This window comes from Cuculus canorus, chromosome 2, assembly GCF_017976375.1.
Source record: "Cuculus canorus isolate bCucCan1 chromosome 2, bCucCan1.pri, whole genome shotgun sequence".
NCBI lineage: Eukaryota > Metazoa > Chordata > Aves > Cuculiformes > Cuculidae > Cuculus > Cuculus canorus.
This window is the reverse complement of record NC_071402.1, coordinates 133,440,192-133,458,620: the sequence shown is the minus strand read 5'-3', so window position 1 is coordinate 133,458,620 and position 18,429 is coordinate 133,440,192. Positions and strand designations below refer to the sequence as shown.

Genomic DNA, 18,429 nt, shown 5'->3' with positions numbered 1-18,429 from the left:
GATTTTTCTATTCTTGTGATCAGGAGACTCAAATTGAAACCAGGACAACATTCATCCAAGTAGCATTACTTCACAGCTTTGGGATAGACTTTTACACTGCAAGTCCTAAATATAGACAGAGCACACATCTGTCAATCTGTAGTCATGAGTAATTACCAAAACAGTGTGCCTGGACGTCTACTATGCTAAATTGCAAAGGGATGCACATTTTTGTGAATGAACATATATCTAGGGAAGAGTTTGGTCCTGATAACTTAGAATGCCTCCTCAAATGACCACGAGGATGGTGAAGAAATTCAACAGTTCCTTGCATAGACGCAAATAACTTTATGTAGTCTGAAAACAAGGAGTCACATTCTGTTAATATGATGAAAGACCAGAAGTTGCCAAAAATGGTTGCAAAGATTTGTAGCAAGAAGCAGGCTGAGCAAAATGAATGGCAAAAGTAAAGATATAAGCTTTCAGGTCTGAAAGATCACATTCAGCTCCAAATCAGAACTACTGTGGACTTAAGAGTTAAAAGTGCTTGGAATTGGTCTGCGTTTCACAATTCAATTGTGTTAAACACAGTAGACAACTTGAGAGCTAAAGATGCACACGTAGTGCAGGGAGGAATGCTGGCAAGTGGAGAGCAAATACACAGTTAGCCCCTGCAGCAAACAGAGACAGGTAATTACTACCTCTGAACATGAAAAAAAACATAGGGCGACGTAAAGAAAATCATCATATAGCATAAAACTGATCTCTCTACTATGTCTGTGATTTTACTTATCTAGTAATTACACAGTTCAACTTATCTCATTTACTGAAGATATTTGGAAGTGTTCTTGAATCCTTTACGTGGAATATCCTCATGGTTTGAAAATGCCACTTATATTTTTCATTTCCTTCATCCAAATTAAATTCTTCAGGACCTGAGCAAGATTGTTACTTGATTCTGGGTCCCTTCTGAGTAGGCAGAAGGAAGAGTGAATAAGCTGGAATTAGGTAAAGGGATATGAAAAGCTCAAGTTCAGATGCGGTAACATTTTCCCCAGTGAAAGCACCATAAAACAGTAAGCCGGCCTGCATGATTCTCTTGGCCACTGCAAAGGATGATGAGTTGGGTGGATGTATGAAGTACCAGGGAAAGCCACCGACAAACACACTGCAAATCCTAGCTGGATGTGATACCAACACTCCAACAAAGATACCTGTAACAAGATCCAAGTTCCCTTTAACATTTAGTCCCTAGACGCTCTCACTGTCCTGAGCGCAAAGCCACTATGTCTACAGCAAAGGAGTAGGAGTACTATAGTTGAGGTTTTGGGTTTTATTTTCCATTTAGCCTCTTTCAGCACCGAATATGAAATAGTACTCACTAATATTCATGATTCATTTATAATGCAATGTCTTTTATACATAATTCTGTGCATTGTTATTGCTCCAATCTGCCAGTGATAAACACAACTAAGACAAATTATATTACCTGAACTGAAAATGCTGATAAATAGAAAACTAAATACATGATGATTATTAAGTTTACTGGTTGATATTTAATACATCAATAAGCATGCTTTATTTCCCTCAAAACAATTAAATTTCATTTTTTCAGATATAAACTCAGACTGATTGTAATTATTAAAAAAAAAAACCCAAACCTTCCTGTAATGCTCTCCAGACTTCATTGTGCTATCAACCGAAAGAGCACTTGAAATCTAAGCAGGGCTCTGGTGGAATATTCTTAAACTAGAATGAAACGGCATATTAGCCATTTTTCTAGTTAGAACAGTACCTTTTGGTTTTTATTTATTCTTTAAATCCTAACTTCAGTTTGGTTTCTGTAACTGAAGGAGAAAAATCAAACATAGCATCTTTGTAATCATTCAGAGCCTATGTAGCACATAACTGAACAACAAAGGCCTTATGAAGTAAAAGCAGATGGACTACATTATGTATGTGCCCAGGCATTTTAGGGAAGTATAAGAAGAATTCCTGGGCAGTGGCAACCATAGAAAAACTTGGTTCTCTTGTGTAAACAATGTTTTCCCCAACAGCTGTATTCCCCTTCCTGTTTATCCTTCTCTCCTGCAGAATTCTCTCAGTTTGGCCACATCTGTATTTCATTTATTTTTAAAAATATTTCTTTAACTATCCTGCTAGCCTTTTCAGATTATGAAGGCTGAGGGAATTTTCCAAATCTCATTTCTCCTTTCACAAACTATTCTGTTTATATTTTTACACTTCATTTAGGTTCTCAACTGACATAATGATCCACATGGGTTAGGGGTTTTGCCCACACAGACCAGTTTGTGGGGTTAGAGTCTTCAGAACTTCTGTGAGCAACAGAAATTGTCTGGCACTCCTCTTTTTCTTCTGATTTTATGACAGAACACAGCAGAATATTAATAAAGTGAAAACAGTGTTGTTTGTTTATTTTAAAAAATCCAGTATTGAATTTAATGCTTACATATTTATATAATTATTAGACATGAGAAACATTCTTGGACTTTAATTTTTGTCACATCATATTTGAAAGTCCCTTTTTAACACTGGGGCTAATAACAATTATGTTGTTAAAGTTTGACTTATCATTACTACTTATTTAAATCACTGAGGGTTTGTAAACATTTGTTGTATTCTGTTGAAGCACAAGTTCTGCTAATTATGTGAAATTTTTAGAATATGTCTGCCTGCCTTTTCCTGAAATAAACAGAAGTCTAAAACTACACAAATAAGTCTATCTCTTTTGATTTCAGCTAAGTTACATGAAACAAGGTTGTTAAAAATATATCGTACCTGTAGCCTAGCACTTCATTTTGTTCTATTTTACAGACATTTTGCTGTGTCTCACCTCAGACTTTTCTTTCGTAAAAATAACTGAACAGATGATGAACTGCCTCTCAAGGGCAAGCATCAATCTCTGGGAGCAACTATATTCCACAAGCAATACCTCTTAAGGTGATGTAATCTGTTCCAAGAAGCCTGTTTCTATTTTTAAGTGGCATACTCTTATTATGCTTTTAAAAGGGCATCTCCATCACAGATTGTTATTTTGCTTTTAACCCAGTAACAATCATCAGTGATATTTAATATACATGAAATGGCTTCAGAAAATAATTGATTTTATCTTATTGTCTACCCTGATCCTTACAAATGGTACTTGAAATGGTAATTTAAAGTTGGAAGACTATAAAATGCTTACACTGTGAAGAATGTTTCAGCTTATAGTCATATTTTCAAAAAAGGTGGATCTTCCACAGCTGCTTTAAAATGCTTGAGCATTTTATATGTAAAGTATCTTGGAACATTTTGGTTTCTCCACTAAACGTTACTGAATTTGACATTGGAGAACCTGGAAAAAACATTACAGCTGAAACTGCACAGAGAAAACATGCTCAGCACTGAAATTCCATCTGTTTTTCCAAGGAGAAAGACTAATGACAAAGCAAAACCTGCAGTTTCATCTGAAGAGCACTTTTTAGTGCATTTTGGTTTTCACTACCATAATTTCCAGGTAAAAGGAAATTTAGCATTTCCCACACCACATGCTTTCATATTAAAAAATCACTTAAAATAACGTTCTTACTGCTAATCCCTAACAGAACGAAACCAAACATATTCTTGGTGGCAAGGGCATGTCACAAGAAGTGCTATGTGTAGGTGTTGCTTATCATCACATTGTAAGAGTATGCTGCTATCTCTTTATCTCTGCCACCACATTGCTACACCAAGATGCAGATCTCAGTGCAGTGTGACATCGTCTTACTAATTTTAGAGTATGCAGCTATCTTGCAGTGAGTATTATTTGATCTACTGGAATTTCACCTATTCATTTAATGAGCAGAAGCAATTCAAAGCAGCAAACAGATGGGGGGGAGGGCTGTGGCTTTTTTTTAAGGATGATATTGAAGCAAGAGTGATAAAGATGGACTATCAAAGTTATAGATTTTTTACCATCTCACATTCCTAATAGGTTTGATGAAAGCCAGCATTATTTTTCACGTTGTAATGTCATACATCACATATATAATGTGTGGTATAATAAAGCTGCTAACAGCTTTCTGACATTTCCAGAACGCAACAATCATGATCTGCTCTTCCACACACAAAGGCCTACATTTTTGTCTCCTAAAGGCAAATGTGCTTTAAGTTTCCCAGATGAAGTTAGTGTTGGTATTTAATGTGTAAGTATCACCTAAAAAGAAAGAGAAAGAGGCTTTTTTTTTTTTTTACTTTTTAAAAAACAAAGTTGGTAAGCAGTGACTGCCATAGCTGGCTCTAAACATCAATCACTTACACTGCTATTTGTAACTATGGCAGCTGAGAGTATATTGATTACACCACTGACTACAACAGCCAAAGACATTTTTCTTTGAGACTGCGATATACTTCGCTGCTTGGAAAATCAAAAGACTTTCCAGCTCAGTATCATCTGCAGATGTAATTATCATTAGCACATTTTCTTTTGGTTGACCTTTTAATAATTGAACTACAGCTTCACCAATATCCACAAAACTTCTAAACAGTGTCACCCTCAACTGTATTATATTTATTAGATGTAGAAAAACACTTGGAAGATATACTACAAATGTGCAATTTTGTCCTGGCAGGAAGAGAGTTTAGTAGATCTTTAAGGCATTTTCCATCTTTATGCTCTACGATCCTCCAAAACTTTGTTTAGTGTCCCTCAGCCAATATTCTCAACTCTCAGCTCATGAGAGCTCTCATTTTTCTAGCAAAATTAAATTAATTTTTCCAGAAATGACTCATAAGGAACTGCAACAATCCAGATTTGCAATCTTTTTCCTACTAATTTAATAATCTGATAAAAAATGTAAAACAAAACAAAAATTTGTAATTTTATTTATAAACCTGTGTGGTTTACTTACTTTTCAGTTTGTTAGCCTCTAAATGCCTACAGATTTCCTTTTCATTTTTTTTACCAGGAACTGAAATAAAGTTTGCAACTATGGCAACTGCCATATTTGTTTTTCTCCCTTTCGCAGGCTTTTTTGCATTTCCTCAGTTCTACAAGAGTTTTTAGATTTAAGAGGATTTAAAAAAAAAAAATAAAATGAAAAAATCCTCCAGCACATTTCCTCAGCACCTCCAGGTTTGCAGGGCTGTTTGCAGTGAGTGTTAATGGATAGGTGAGTAGGAGAGTAGCAGATAATGCTGTAACATGGTACAGCCCCTTCATCATCACACAAGCCAAAATGCACTGATTCCAGGCAGTGCCAGTAGGCAAGGGTGTAGCAGGGACACAGAGATGGAGGTCCTCAGCCTTCCCTATAAGTCTGTAGCAGATGTATATTATCCATAAATCCCAAGATCATTACAATAAATAAATATACTTCAATGTTTCCCTTCTGACCTTCTACTCAATGGATTTATTTAGATCCTCACTACTCCTCAGCTGTCTGCGCAAGCTTTAACTTTTATTTCTTAAAACATATTTAACAAAGAACTTGCATAGATCAGCCACTCCCTACATTTATAAAAAGAACAGTTTAAGCTATTGTTATAGCATTACAAGTTCTTGTTGAACTTTCCTTTTTCCCCTCACTGTCTTTCCTTTTCTCTTGCCAGCTTTATCCTTAAAGTGCCATTTAAGGGCATTAATATTGTTTCAAGTATATAGAGTGCTACAGCTAGAAAGAACCGGAGATACACTGTGCCCAAACAACTCAGGCACAAGCTTCTCAACAACTGCGTGCAAAATAACAGCTAGGCATTAAGGGTCCTACAATTGTTTTGGGGAATTTCCCAACAATCTCATTTGTGATAGGAACTATTGCACTTCTTTAACACCACTAAAGTAGTTCAGGGCTCTGCAATGTGGGGTAGGGCTTTTCTAATCTTCCAGAACAAGAAGGCCTAGCACAAACCATGCTATTTGTTCCCCCCATGGATCTCAAGCAAATATATTGAGCTCTTTTTACAGACAGTATCACACCTAATACGTAATGTTTTACAAGCTCAGATATTTAATTCTGTAATATTCAAGTACCATAGAGATAGATATAGGACTTGCAATGTATTCCACGATGAATCTCACAGCATTTCCAAACCTCTGCTGCAACTAGCCCATGCATCACTCCTTACCCTTACAAAACCTCAACCTATTCTTTCTTCCATCTGAGCTTCATTTGATGCACTCAGAAACTGAGCTCCTAGGGAAGCAGCTTTGGCAAAGCAGAGAGGACTAGACAACACTGAGAAACACAGTTCAACCCTCCAGGTACCCAGTTCTTCATACACCACTGCAGTTCAGCTCATCTCAGGGATCCTAGCATGGCCACTGTCTATTTACAAAGTGACTCCAGCTTTGGATCAAGCCTCAAAATGAAGGGGAAGCAGAGGAGTGGAAAAATGCTGGAAGCAAAAAACAAATATAGAAAGGATTAATTTCCTCTGCCTTTTTACTTGTTATGGGTAGCACTGCAATGTCTAGGTTTGATGAGAAAGTCTATATTGCACTGAATATGCACCTGAGACAGCTTAGCAAGTAAAACTGAACAGCAGAGCCTCTTCTGTGTTCCTGTAGACTGCACATGTCAGGGTGGTGCCCCATGACATTGCCTATCACTCTGCACATTGGTACATTCCTTCTCAGGATATTCATGGAAAAGCTTAACATTTTCAGAGCTGCAGGAAGGACACTGGGAGATGATCAGCACTTGAGCAATTTGGTCCTTAACTTTACAGCAGGACAGCAGAGCTCATGCTACAGTGTGCAGTCAGATAAAACAGGATTTAAGAACCTTGAAAATCTGATCAATCCGATCAGTGGTGGAGGAAATGGTAAAGGTGTAATACCTCAGTGAATTTTTAAAAAATATCACAGCGTTGCCAAGGCGCTGTTTAGATTCTCTCAAACAACACTTCAAACTCTGAACTTAGGATGGAAGAGCTCCATATCTAGAACAGCACTGGGGAATCCATAAAACCTGTTAATAGAAAAAGGAGAACGAAGGTACATAGCATTTATGGAACTCTGCAGGGGAAAGTAAATACTTCACCTGTTTCCTCAGTTTGACTCAAGCAGCTACATTCACATGGATATCTTCAAACAACAATGTAAGAAGGCTGTTCTGCAGTGCTCCAGGACTCTTTGGAAGTGGGTCTTACATATTGCTGGGTCTCATGTATTTAGACTGATGCCTTGAGAACAGCATTAGAAAATTCTTTCATGTACCTCATTGTTTTCAAAGAGAGCTACAAAAATGCCGATGTTTTAACTCAGATTTTATCAGCTCTGAAAATACCAACTCAACTATTGATCTTTTAGCCTGAGCTGTTCTGAGAGAAAGTATGAAAAGCCCCATCTGGATTGATTTAGCTTTGGTCTCCAAAAACAAGTACCATATCTGTATACATAATGATACATTTAGGATTACATTATAGAAGGCTACATACTTGAAAAATAGTCCTATAACCAAGTGATATAAATCCTGCTAATGCATTAGCTGCAATAAAGATCACCAAACCAGCACTGTTTATTTGAAATAAAAAAAAAAGTTTACTGAAGTAATACTTAGTTTTTTCACAATTAGAAGTCTGAAGAAAATTTTCCGTCAAGTGCTCTGACAGGATCAGCTTCATCAACTACTTGCTTATGTATCACTAGATGCGTAGCTCCAGATCAAACACTTCTCTCCAGTGTTAGCAGATTTTAGAACCAAAAACATCAGTAATTATATCTTTCTCAACACAAAACTAGCACCACTTCTTAAATTGTTGTTACAGATCCAAAATAAGCCCTAAAAAAGCTGGCATTACACTGCCACACTATGGCACAATTAAGATCTGCAAGCAAGACAAGAACAAAAAGACAATAAAAATACCTCCTTTAATTATTTAGGACTACAATATCCACCATTAGTAGTTTTGTTTGCCTATCGCATTTGTAAAGCACTAAAAAGAAACTGTTGTGTCTCGTTCAGCACATTATAGGTATATTATGCTCAAGGATTTTATTTCTGTAATGTTTTTTTTTCCCCAAAACCAAAAAAAGAAGTTTACTTTCAGCAACTGTTAAAATCTTCAAAGACTAGTTTGATATGCCTGTTGCACAAATGGGATGTGTAGGGAAGCGGATACCAAAGGCATTTCTTTACTTTGTTGGCTACAAAATATAGAGGTTTTTGTTCTCTGCATTACAACGTAATCTGAAAGGTTTTCAGCTGACAGCCAGTCAGAGGAAGGAAAGGCTCAAAAGACCTTTTCTAAGGGTTTGGGTTTTTTTAACTATTTGAGGTGTGACTACAGAAATTTAGAATCTATGTTCATTATTTCTTTACGTCACAATTTAATTCATTTCAGACCTCAAAATATTTCAAAAGACTTAGTATTTCTACATTTTTATGACTAAGTTTTGTGAGTGTTTTTTTTTAAAAAATCTTTATTTTTATTGACCTTGAAGCACAGCAATCCAAGATGGCTGAAATTTCACATATAACTTTCTAACTACAGCACCTCACTGTACAAAGCATACATTATTTTAATTACTTTGCCATTTTTATAATTTATACCTTCCACAGCATTTGTTTTGCAAGAAAGCTATAAATCAGTTTTGTATGACCATTACCAGTGCTGCTTTATTCATTCTAACATTCCATTTTTAAGTGTTTTTCTAATAAATCAAACATTATACATAAGCAATTGGCTGACGCTAAGACTGTACCAATTATTTTACCTGCAAGAACTTGCCATTATAAACATTTCCCACAAGGCATAATAAAATACATGTCTGGTGACACAAGACTGTCAGGAATATCCTGTACTGAAGCATTAAAAAAAGATGAGATGACTAGCTGAGGTTTCATTTGTTCCACCCTTCCTTAATTGCTATTGTCACCACCTCAGTTTAGAAAAAGTGGCACAGCCTAAATGTATGCCAGTCCTTTCCCGCTAAGATGGTTTATTCAAGCTTTTAAAACCCCAAATTAAGTATCTTTCATCTCCAAACACTTTCAGTAATAGCCTACTTAAGCCATGGATGAACAGAGATTCTCTTTTGTACATTATCTTTTGTACATTATCCATCTCTAATATCAATATATGGATGTTCATTTAAATACAATTTCTGTTATTAGGTCTCTGCTTTCAATTACCACACAATTACTGTAAATTTTTTTACTGCCTTTAATCAAAGCACAAGCCACCATGTTATATCTAGGATCCTAACTCTTCATAATAGTCAAGATTTATCAACAGTGAACTGTGAACATCATGGTCTTTTAACAAAATCAGGTCTAGAGCCTCACTAGCAAACGTGAAGTTCACATGAGCATTTCTGAACCAACTGGGCCAAGATCAGTCCACATGAATTCCATACTCACACCTGGTAGCAAATCTGCAGACTGCCACCTAGCAATTGTGATTTTTTGAACCCCTTTGGGAGGGGAGGAGTATAGCAAACTTGAGTGATTCTGAATGAAGACGATTTATGGAGAGTGCATTCTTAGCAGTTTTAGTGTTTAGCAGTTTTCAGTCATGCTGAACTGTATGAGGAACTTAAACACAAATTCCAAATTTAAAACTCTTCCCGCAAAATCCAACAACAGCCAATTTTGTAAATGTTTTTTAACCGCACCCAAAAATTTAGCAGCAGATGCTACACCATTTCTATAATTCTGTACTTTTTAGTTGCAAAAATCAATTGCCCCTTCCCCAGCAGCCAGTAGAAATATCTTTCATTAGTCATTCAGGAATGACTGGTAATTATTTAAATTTTGATAACCTTCTTTAAAAATATATATTATTTAAATTAGAAAGATTTAGGCTGAAGTTGAATAGGACTTCTGAAAAATGCTGTTTCTTACTACTGTATCTTTCCTTATACCCACTCTGTGAACGACACTGTACTCTGTATCAGATTAGCTGGAGTTCTGTCACAGAAAAGCTTAGTTGGCATCCCTAGTGCTGCTGAATTATGTCTTCCTCAGAAGAATCAAAACCATGCTTCATTGTCATTCATCAGGCACCCCCTTCTAGGAAACTACAGGAAACTTCATACCTTCCTGAACTTCTCCATCTGCTTATAAAGATCTGGATCCAGCTCCTGAGACACATCTTTCATCCAGAGCAGAGCTCCTCTGTATTCAGTCCGATACTGTTCCATTCGGTTTACTGTCAGCCATGTGTCTGAGATCGCCCTATATCTGAACGTCTCCACTTCTTGATGTAATCTGCTCAAAGGAGCACGCAGTGCTAATCTGGGGGAAGGCATGAAAGAAAGCAAGCAAGGAAAGGAACTTTGTTAAGTTCTTCCACAAAAGTAGTCTGGTTAATACAACTACTGACATTCTCCTAGCAATCAAGAAAACATACACTTCAGCTAAAACAGTTCACTTAAGTGCTACTCCATGTTCAGATGGTTCTACAACTTGGTTGGGAGCACACATGAATGGGGTAATTTTGCATGAATATTGTGTTTGCAACCTTCTTAGTTGAGAAGTGACTTTTCACTTATATGCATGACTCAAAACCAAACCTTTTCTAATGCATATATGTAATTCAGTTAGCCAAGTTGCTTGTTAGTATGCTATTAACATTCCTCTTCGCAAGTTGCATTTAACAACTCTAAATATGGACCTTAGGTAATTTATTACTGGATACATACCACAGACATATCAGGATTTTCATATTAAACCTCAGAAAAAGCACTTCCATTGGCCTTTTAATCTTCAAATGTACATGTAAATAAAGATGTCATCTGTCAAGTAGATAATGATCTAAATATTTTTTTTTTAAGGAATCTGAAGAATTCCTTTGAAAGAAATTTACCTTTTGGAAGGATCTAGGCATTTTATAAGTCTTTCTTCCAGCAACTACATACACTTCAGTAAGGCAGTAGGGGACACTGTTGTCTTCCCTATGGCATCATTTTGGCTCCTAATGGGATCTCAGAACCAGAGTTACTCCAGCTTTTGCTTTGCTCCCACTGCTTCTTCTTTCCTCTTGGTTGCCACCAGCCACCTCACTGGAATGGCTTCAATCAGTTCCATATCAGCGTGGAGTTAGTTTAATGTGCTACTGAGGGACTTCGTAGGCATAAGAGAATTTCTAAGTTCAGCTCCAGTAACCAGCAAATTGTATCTTCTTGATGTCCAGCTACTGAGCTAGCTATTGCCGTGCAGTGTAAATAAGAGCAGTCCCAACTTCAACGTGAGCTTGAGGACGGCTCAAGAGATGACAGAAAAACAAATGGTTTTATTGTCATCATAGAATCAGGGAACGGTTTAGGTTGGAAGGGACCTTAAAGATCACGTAATTCCAAATCCCCTCCCATTCAATTTTAAAAGATGCCTTAAAAATGCATTGAGTAAGAAATATAATAAAATGTGAACTTCTTAAAGTGGCATTCAGACTCCTTTCTCCTCTGTCTGCTTGAGGTATGAGACTCTACAGCCCAGAAAAAGGCATTCCCTTACCCACTTATCTGCCCTCCCTGGACCCAGAAATCTCCACAATGGGCCTGCTGTAGCATTTCTCTGCAGAGTGGGAAGTGCCACCACAGAGGAGAGGGACCCAACACAGCTCTTCTACAACCCCACTGCTAAACAGGCCGTGCAAATGCACCTCCACAGCTTTAGAATTGCTGAACTGAAGAGGCACAGGAAAGGGGTCTGCAGGTGCACAGCCATAGCAGGTCTGCATGACAAAAAAATAGGATCCGGCAAAACTATGCAGAGCAAGCCAGTAACGTTGCCAATTAGGTCAATAATAAGTTTCAGATCATTTGGTACCTCACACGTGTCAAACAGCATGAATTAAGCTAATGGTGAATCAACTACCACTATTCCATGTACTTTATAAGACAGTAGTTCTGACATGAATACCTTTGCTGAGAAGAAAAGCAGAGAGCCTTTCCAGTGGCTTGCATCATTTTTCCTGCTCTCGTTTTATCCTGAGAACCCTGTGATCGAAGAAATTTCCCCAATTCATTTTCTTCCTGAGACAGAACTAATGAAAAATAAATGAGTGGTCAAACACATCATTTAATAGATGCCTATCAGCTTGAAAACTGGCCTAACATCAAATAGGATAAGTCAATCCAAATCCAAGCAGCAGAGCAAAAATGTAATTTTGTGGAATTTCTGCATTTATTAAACAGAAGATCTCATTTGCTTGAGACATTTGTTGATGGGTTTGCTGTAATTAACAATAATAAAAAAAAAAATCCATCAGTGCCAAAAGACAACAGGAGAAAGAACTGAGTTGATGTAGTGGTTTAATCCCAGCTAGCAACTAAGCACCACACATTCTACATTAAGTTTATATTTCAAATATCTGAAATACTTCTATTTCAAATAAACTGCATGTTTTCTAAACAAGAAGATGAGAAAAAAGAAAAAAGTGTTCTACTTTTTGAGTACTTCCAAATTTCAAACAAGGTTATTCACAGCCTCACGTCATCACAAAAACATTTCATTATGGCCTAATATATCAGTCTTCCAAAGTGGCTCTCTCCTATAGAACCTAATTCTTCCCACTAGCAGTAGGAAGAATGGCATAATATAATGCAAAAATCTTCTGAAGCCCTCTTTGTCATTTTTTCTAAATGCTGAAAGTTAAATCCAATGCAGACTAATAGCATACTCTGGTAGAACAGGCTGCATCTTTGCATCAGATTTCACACGCTACCGTACAACACTCCTTGAACTCAATACACTGCTATTGTGTATTATAATTTTATCTCCATATCTTCAAACATTACCTCTGATTCTCTTCAGACAGGCAAAAGAAAAAGGAAAGACTGGAGAAAATATGCAATATATTAAACAAAAAAAGTAAATTAAAGGATGTCTCCAAAGTTGGATTCTCTTTTCCAGAAATCACAGCAGCAGAGAATCAAACAATACTGGTTGGAAAGAAGACTTGGAGATCATTTAATACAACCTGCTGTTTGAAACTTCCTGTCTCTTACTAATGACAGCCACTGTACACCTGGTACAGCCAAGTCAGCATTATCAAATTCATCCTAATAGCATTAATTACTTAATTATAAAACTAACAATAAGCCACTACTCCCTATAGTTAATCCTCATTTGAAAAAAAACAAAGTCAAATCAGTTAGGATTTCTAAGACAAGGCACTTCCAAACGCAGACCAAGTGAGTAATGTAAAAAAAAACCTAACACAACTCCTAAAATCAACTTTTCACTCATATTTATAGCTACCAATCACTATATATCATCAAATATAAAACTTATGAACTAGAAGATCTTCAGGCAAGCAAGCAAGTCTGCCTTTATCTGTCTGCAAGGAGTTTTATCAATATTTTTAACTAGGATGAAATTAGTAGTTCACCATTTTCATATTTACTTTTTCACTTGTTTGATGATTCCATATTGTCGACCTTATCATTTTAAAGACTGTATTTGATCATACTTACAACAAATCCTTTTTTGATACAGTTCAATTGCTTTCAGCAACTCCATACACGTTCTCTGAATGGAATGGAAGAGCTGGTATTGAAACAAAACACACAAAAAAATTAAAAGCATACGCAAGAAACACTGATGACTAAAATACAAGAAAGAGCTTTTTTTTTTTTTTTTAAAGTCATTAGGAATCACTATTTCCTTCTTGAATAATGACTAATCTTTCTGGCTTGAAAGTAATTTTTCCTCATCAATTGCACTTTTCTTCCAATTAAGTTGTCCACTGAAACTACAGGCAGATCATTCATAACATACAAAAGAAAAATAAAAACAAAAATAATTTGGAAACATTTGGATAGTTAACCAAACTATTAATAATCTTTTTTTCTTCTTTACATCTTTGGACATGCATGAAGATGTACAAATATCTGTACACCAGAGCAAAAATTTACCAAAATGTCTATCCTGTTTATCATGTGTCGAGTGGCAAGTTGCGTATTGAATTTTAATACCACAAAGTCTAATGTAACAAACTTGCATAGGTATGCCAACATAGAAAGTTATTGATTTAAATTGGACTTTTTACTGGCATAGTTCTGGTTTTCTAACTGAATTTGCAAAGCAGCAGTTTCCAAGGGAAATAGTGGGAAGGAAGGCCAAAAAAAAAAGGCACTCTTCTTAAATTTGGAGGTTGTTTCTAAGAAATAGAGAAACTACTACTTTTTCTGCCTGCCCATCTAAACCCCTCCAATCTGTGACTTACATCTAAACTCCACTGCATCAAGCATTACACAAATATAAGCAAAAGGGACCTCTAGCACAGTGACTCTCTTCCTTCACATCTGCCTGACTTCCTGTACATGGGTCTTGCCTTTTAAACAGAGAGTGTGACTTGCACTTGGGAAGCTGTCCAAGTGAAAATATGCTTGTGCTTTTCTATCTGTAAACACAGGTTTCCCTAGTTCCAATCCCACCTGAGCTAACAGAGCACCCTTCTTGAAGAATCTGCAATACAGTAAACATGGTGGGAACTCAGGTATGTGTTTGCAAAATACTGCTGCCATCATTACAGCTTGTTTCACACCCATACTCTTGACTTATAACCCATCATGAAGACCTCGTAGTCAGAATCATCATATTATAAGTTATCACTATTATAGCTAGAATCAAAGATTTGTTTGTTGTAAACAAGCCTCTTGTATTTCAGCTACAACACAAATAAACCGAGAATCCTAACTCAATTTTCTAAGAGCATGAAGAAAAACAGCAAGGCAAAACATTTACCCTTACAAAAAACCCCAATACTGATAAAACTTAGCACAACACTAACTTGGTTATTACACTTTAGAAGCCCATTTTCTATATTTAGCTTTGAGTTAGAGGTACTCAAGCTCTTCCATTTCTAGAGCCTTATTTTTTTCCAGTGGGGTTGAGCATACTGACAGCAGGACTGTATTTGTCACACAGCAGGATTCTTTCTCTCGGTTACACTTTACAGATATTTAGACGCTGTCTTTGGTCATGTCAGAACCCACTAATCTGCACAAAAGCTCCAGAGAGGGAAGAGCACCATGCACCTTGCTTCTTCTTCGTATACTTCATATATTTCCCGGTATATGTGGTATTTTGCAACAATAGAAGAGAATGTCATTTGTATATACTATAGATTACTATTTAAAAACATGTTTTAAACTAATATGAGCAAAGGATAAGGATGACTTATATAAGCACAAAGGATGATCTACTGCTCTCGCCACTGAAAAAAAAAGAAAAGAAATAAAAAATTTGCCCCCCAAACCTGAAAATACATAGGAGAGATGTTAGGTTCCCAAACTTTGAGGGACACTGGGGGGTTGTGTATTACAAAATGCCACTATATTGCCCTATTTTCATAAGCACTTCTGTTGAAATTGGAAAATGTATTATAAGAAAATAAGGATAAAAATGTACATACATTATCTGGTGTCTATGCGCACACATCTCAGAGGCTTAACAAGCAAAGCATATACATTATGTAGATAGTACAAACCTCTAGTTTTGCATCCAGATCTGCATCTGAAGCCACAACATGTTCATCTTCCTTTTTGCCTGTGACTTTTATAAGGGTTTGTTTTGTTTTCCAGTATTTCTGTTGCATTTTATTGACCACAGATTTTTCTTGGCTTTGAGCATACTGGTCATAAAACTCCCTTGGATAATTGCTAAAATATTAAGAAACAAAATTATAAAACTTTAATAAGATGCTTAAAAAATAAGTCTAACAAGCTAAATTAATACAATTCCATCGAGAACATTGCACTTGCATGCAGACAACATGAACTTCCTCATTATGCATTAATAACAGTGATTAAAAATAGCACAATATTTCCCATCTTACTTAGGAAAACGATACACTGTTGTCAATTTGAATGTTTTTAGCATGTAACAGTGCCAAATAAGAAGTTGCAAAGAATTCTTCCCAATGCATTATGCAATGATTTATAGCCCATGGAATTAAACTTTTATAGCACTAATAAGAGAGTTTCAAGTGAACTAGCAGAGTTGCTTAAGCAGACAGCAATTTTCATGCAGTTTCAGCAGTGGCAGGATTTCACAAGTTTCACTTTATGAACGGAACTAAGACTACTTGCCCTCCCCTTTTAACAACAGAATAGTAAAGAATTACAGGAACACTCATTTCTTTTCAGCATGCTATCTGCAAGATAGCTAGCTCACACCTTTCTCTATGCAACGACTACATAAAAACTGTGGGTAGATAACAGGCAATCTTTCTTTCAAGGATTATTTTCTTCTGACAGATGATTCTGCATTCCTGTTGCAGGCCTAATAAAAAGTGCAATCTAAAGAGAAACTCCATATCCTGCAATATTTAAACCATATGAAGACGGTTTAATAGAAAATATAGATTCACAATGGAATCTTGATCTCTATCAGGAAGACTCACTCCATTATTAATTTCTGCAAAAAATGCCATTTCCCTTATGTGCATACATAAAAAGCTGCTGTGATTTTGCAGATCTTTAGAAGTAAATGGTTGCCAAAACTTATATGTTAAATAGCCTAGGAAAATTAAAGAGTTTGAGTTTATTTTGAAAAAAGATACCCTCCACGTGTAGAAAGACAAACAGTGGTTCACTCCTGAGTTACTACCTACTAGCTCTGTTCACAATACACAGAGAGCTCAGGGCTGCTATCCCAGGAAGTCTTCAGACTCAATATACCCATCAAGTCATGTATTGAGACACACATAACACATATACACACACATATATACACTTGCTATGAAATACTACGGCCATTCTGAAACAACAAGCCATTCATACATGTTCCCCCAAAAGGGTGGCACATCTGCCCTACATGGTTACCAGTGACACAGTTTAACATGAAAAGGAAGTTTGTTTCACAGGGATCTGTTACTTGCTTTGGCTATTCTTAATCAAGGAGTTAGGAGACAGTGTCTGAATTACCAAATAGACGGTACGGAATTAAACTGGAAGTTAGTAAGGACAAAACTCAAAATGCACCTATATACAGCAGATCTTAGCTACTTCCCCAAACTTCACTCATTTAATTTTACCAGTGTTAGTTCCAAGAGTTTAAGAATTTCATTAAAATTAAAATATAGGTGTTTTTTGTGCTGCAGCACAAAATAAACAACATGTGCAACGTACCACATTTCATGTGGAATTGTGCACAAACCATTACGCACTCTGATAACAGCCTATCAAGTTAAGTGAAGCCCATCAACCTGACACATACTGCGCCTTTAAGAGATAAAAACTACAGCTTCTGCTTCTAATAAATAACAAGATCCCCTACCTTATGAGAAAACAGAATATAAGCATTTAATAAAAATAGCATTATTTTTAAAATAGTGATAATAAAAACATCAAACCGCTCATAAGACAGCTGTCTGGCTTGTTGTGTGCTTAAACTTCTGCTACAGCTGTGCAAATAACTGATATCTCAGTTCAGTGGTCAAGTGAAGAAAACACCATAATTCATCTGATGTCAACCAGCCTTGATATCTACCTCACTTAGGGTCACTAGAAATTCTGGAAGCGTGGTGCAAGGTATAAAAATGACTTACTAATATGAGGTAACGAATCCTACACTGAGTCTAATATGGATTCCTTAAATAGAGACTGATAAACCATTTTAAGGAATAAGAGGAATATAATCTTCTTACCACTACATACAAATTCAGCTTCTAATTTTGTTTGGATAATTTATGGGCTCCTGTTTATGCTGAAGATGATGAAAGATTTATAATCACATTACTGAAATACTCACTGGACAACTTTTACTGGTAGGCCCTGTCAATGCCTTTTAAAATGGACTGTGTGTCAAGCAACCATGAACATATTTAGCTTTTGTTAAACAATCAGAAAATGTAACTAAAAGAAAGACATACTTTACTCTGAAGATGATGACCACAGATAAACCTTAGAAACATGACAGTTCATACTCTTCTTTCCACTAAGCAGGAAATGCATAACATATGCTATTTTTCTATCTAGTCAATTCACTTGTTTTTCCATTCTTTGGCAGTTTTTAATTTTTATTCTTTTTAAACAGAATGTCTACCAGTGAGTCATATAAATACTAGGTGCCAGAACATAATGTGTGATAGACTCAGGCAGTGACATATCAACACACCAAACACCATTAGCTCTTTCGAATACGGAAAAATGATCAAAGTACTTACTACTTATGACCTTCCATATTTCTTGCTTTCTTCAGACACTTAAATAAAATAAGAAATTATCAGTTAACACAAACATTTTTAAAACATAATTTCCAAGTTAGACACTAGAAAACCCCTGCCTTTTCTCACAGAAAATCACTACATTGTAGCATCTTGTTTACCATGTTGCAACATAAAACTTTTCAATCTGTGGACCAAACCTTTCCTCATGTAACACACAATTCTCACTTAAACCCATGACAAACACATTTAAGTGGTGTCACAAAAGCAAATTTACCTGGCATAAATTCAGTGACTTTTGACACGGCAAACCAAAAGTGTCCATGTTAGCGTCTGCCTTAGTCAAGT

At 36.2% G+C, this 18,429-nt stretch overlaps 1 protein-coding gene across 3 annotated transcripts in view; it reads right to left on the bottom strand.

Moving 5' to 3' along the window:
- The window catches only part of ICA1 (islet cell autoantigen 1), a 69,525-nt gene that overhangs the window by 39,001 nt on the left and 12,095 nt on the right, over positions 1 to 18,429 (bottom strand). For all 3 annotated transcript variants that reach the window (XM_054059939.1, XM_054059940.1, XM_054059941.1), the window contains exons 3-7: positions 18,082 to 18,119; positions 15,403 to 15,574; positions 13,385 to 13,457; positions 11,829 to 11,952; positions 10,004 to 10,202 (exon numbers count right to left, since the gene is read on the bottom strand). In XM_054059939.1, coding sequence (XP_053915914.1) covers positions 10,004 to 10,202; positions 11,829 to 11,952; positions 13,385 to 13,457; positions 15,403 to 15,574; positions 18,082 to 18,098 — 585 coding nt within the window. In that variant the 5' untranslated portion in view covers positions 18,099 to 18,119. The remainder of the gene's footprint in view (positions 1 to 10,003; positions 10,203 to 11,828; positions 11,953 to 13,384; positions 13,458 to 15,402; positions 15,575 to 18,081; positions 18,120 to 18,429) is intronic.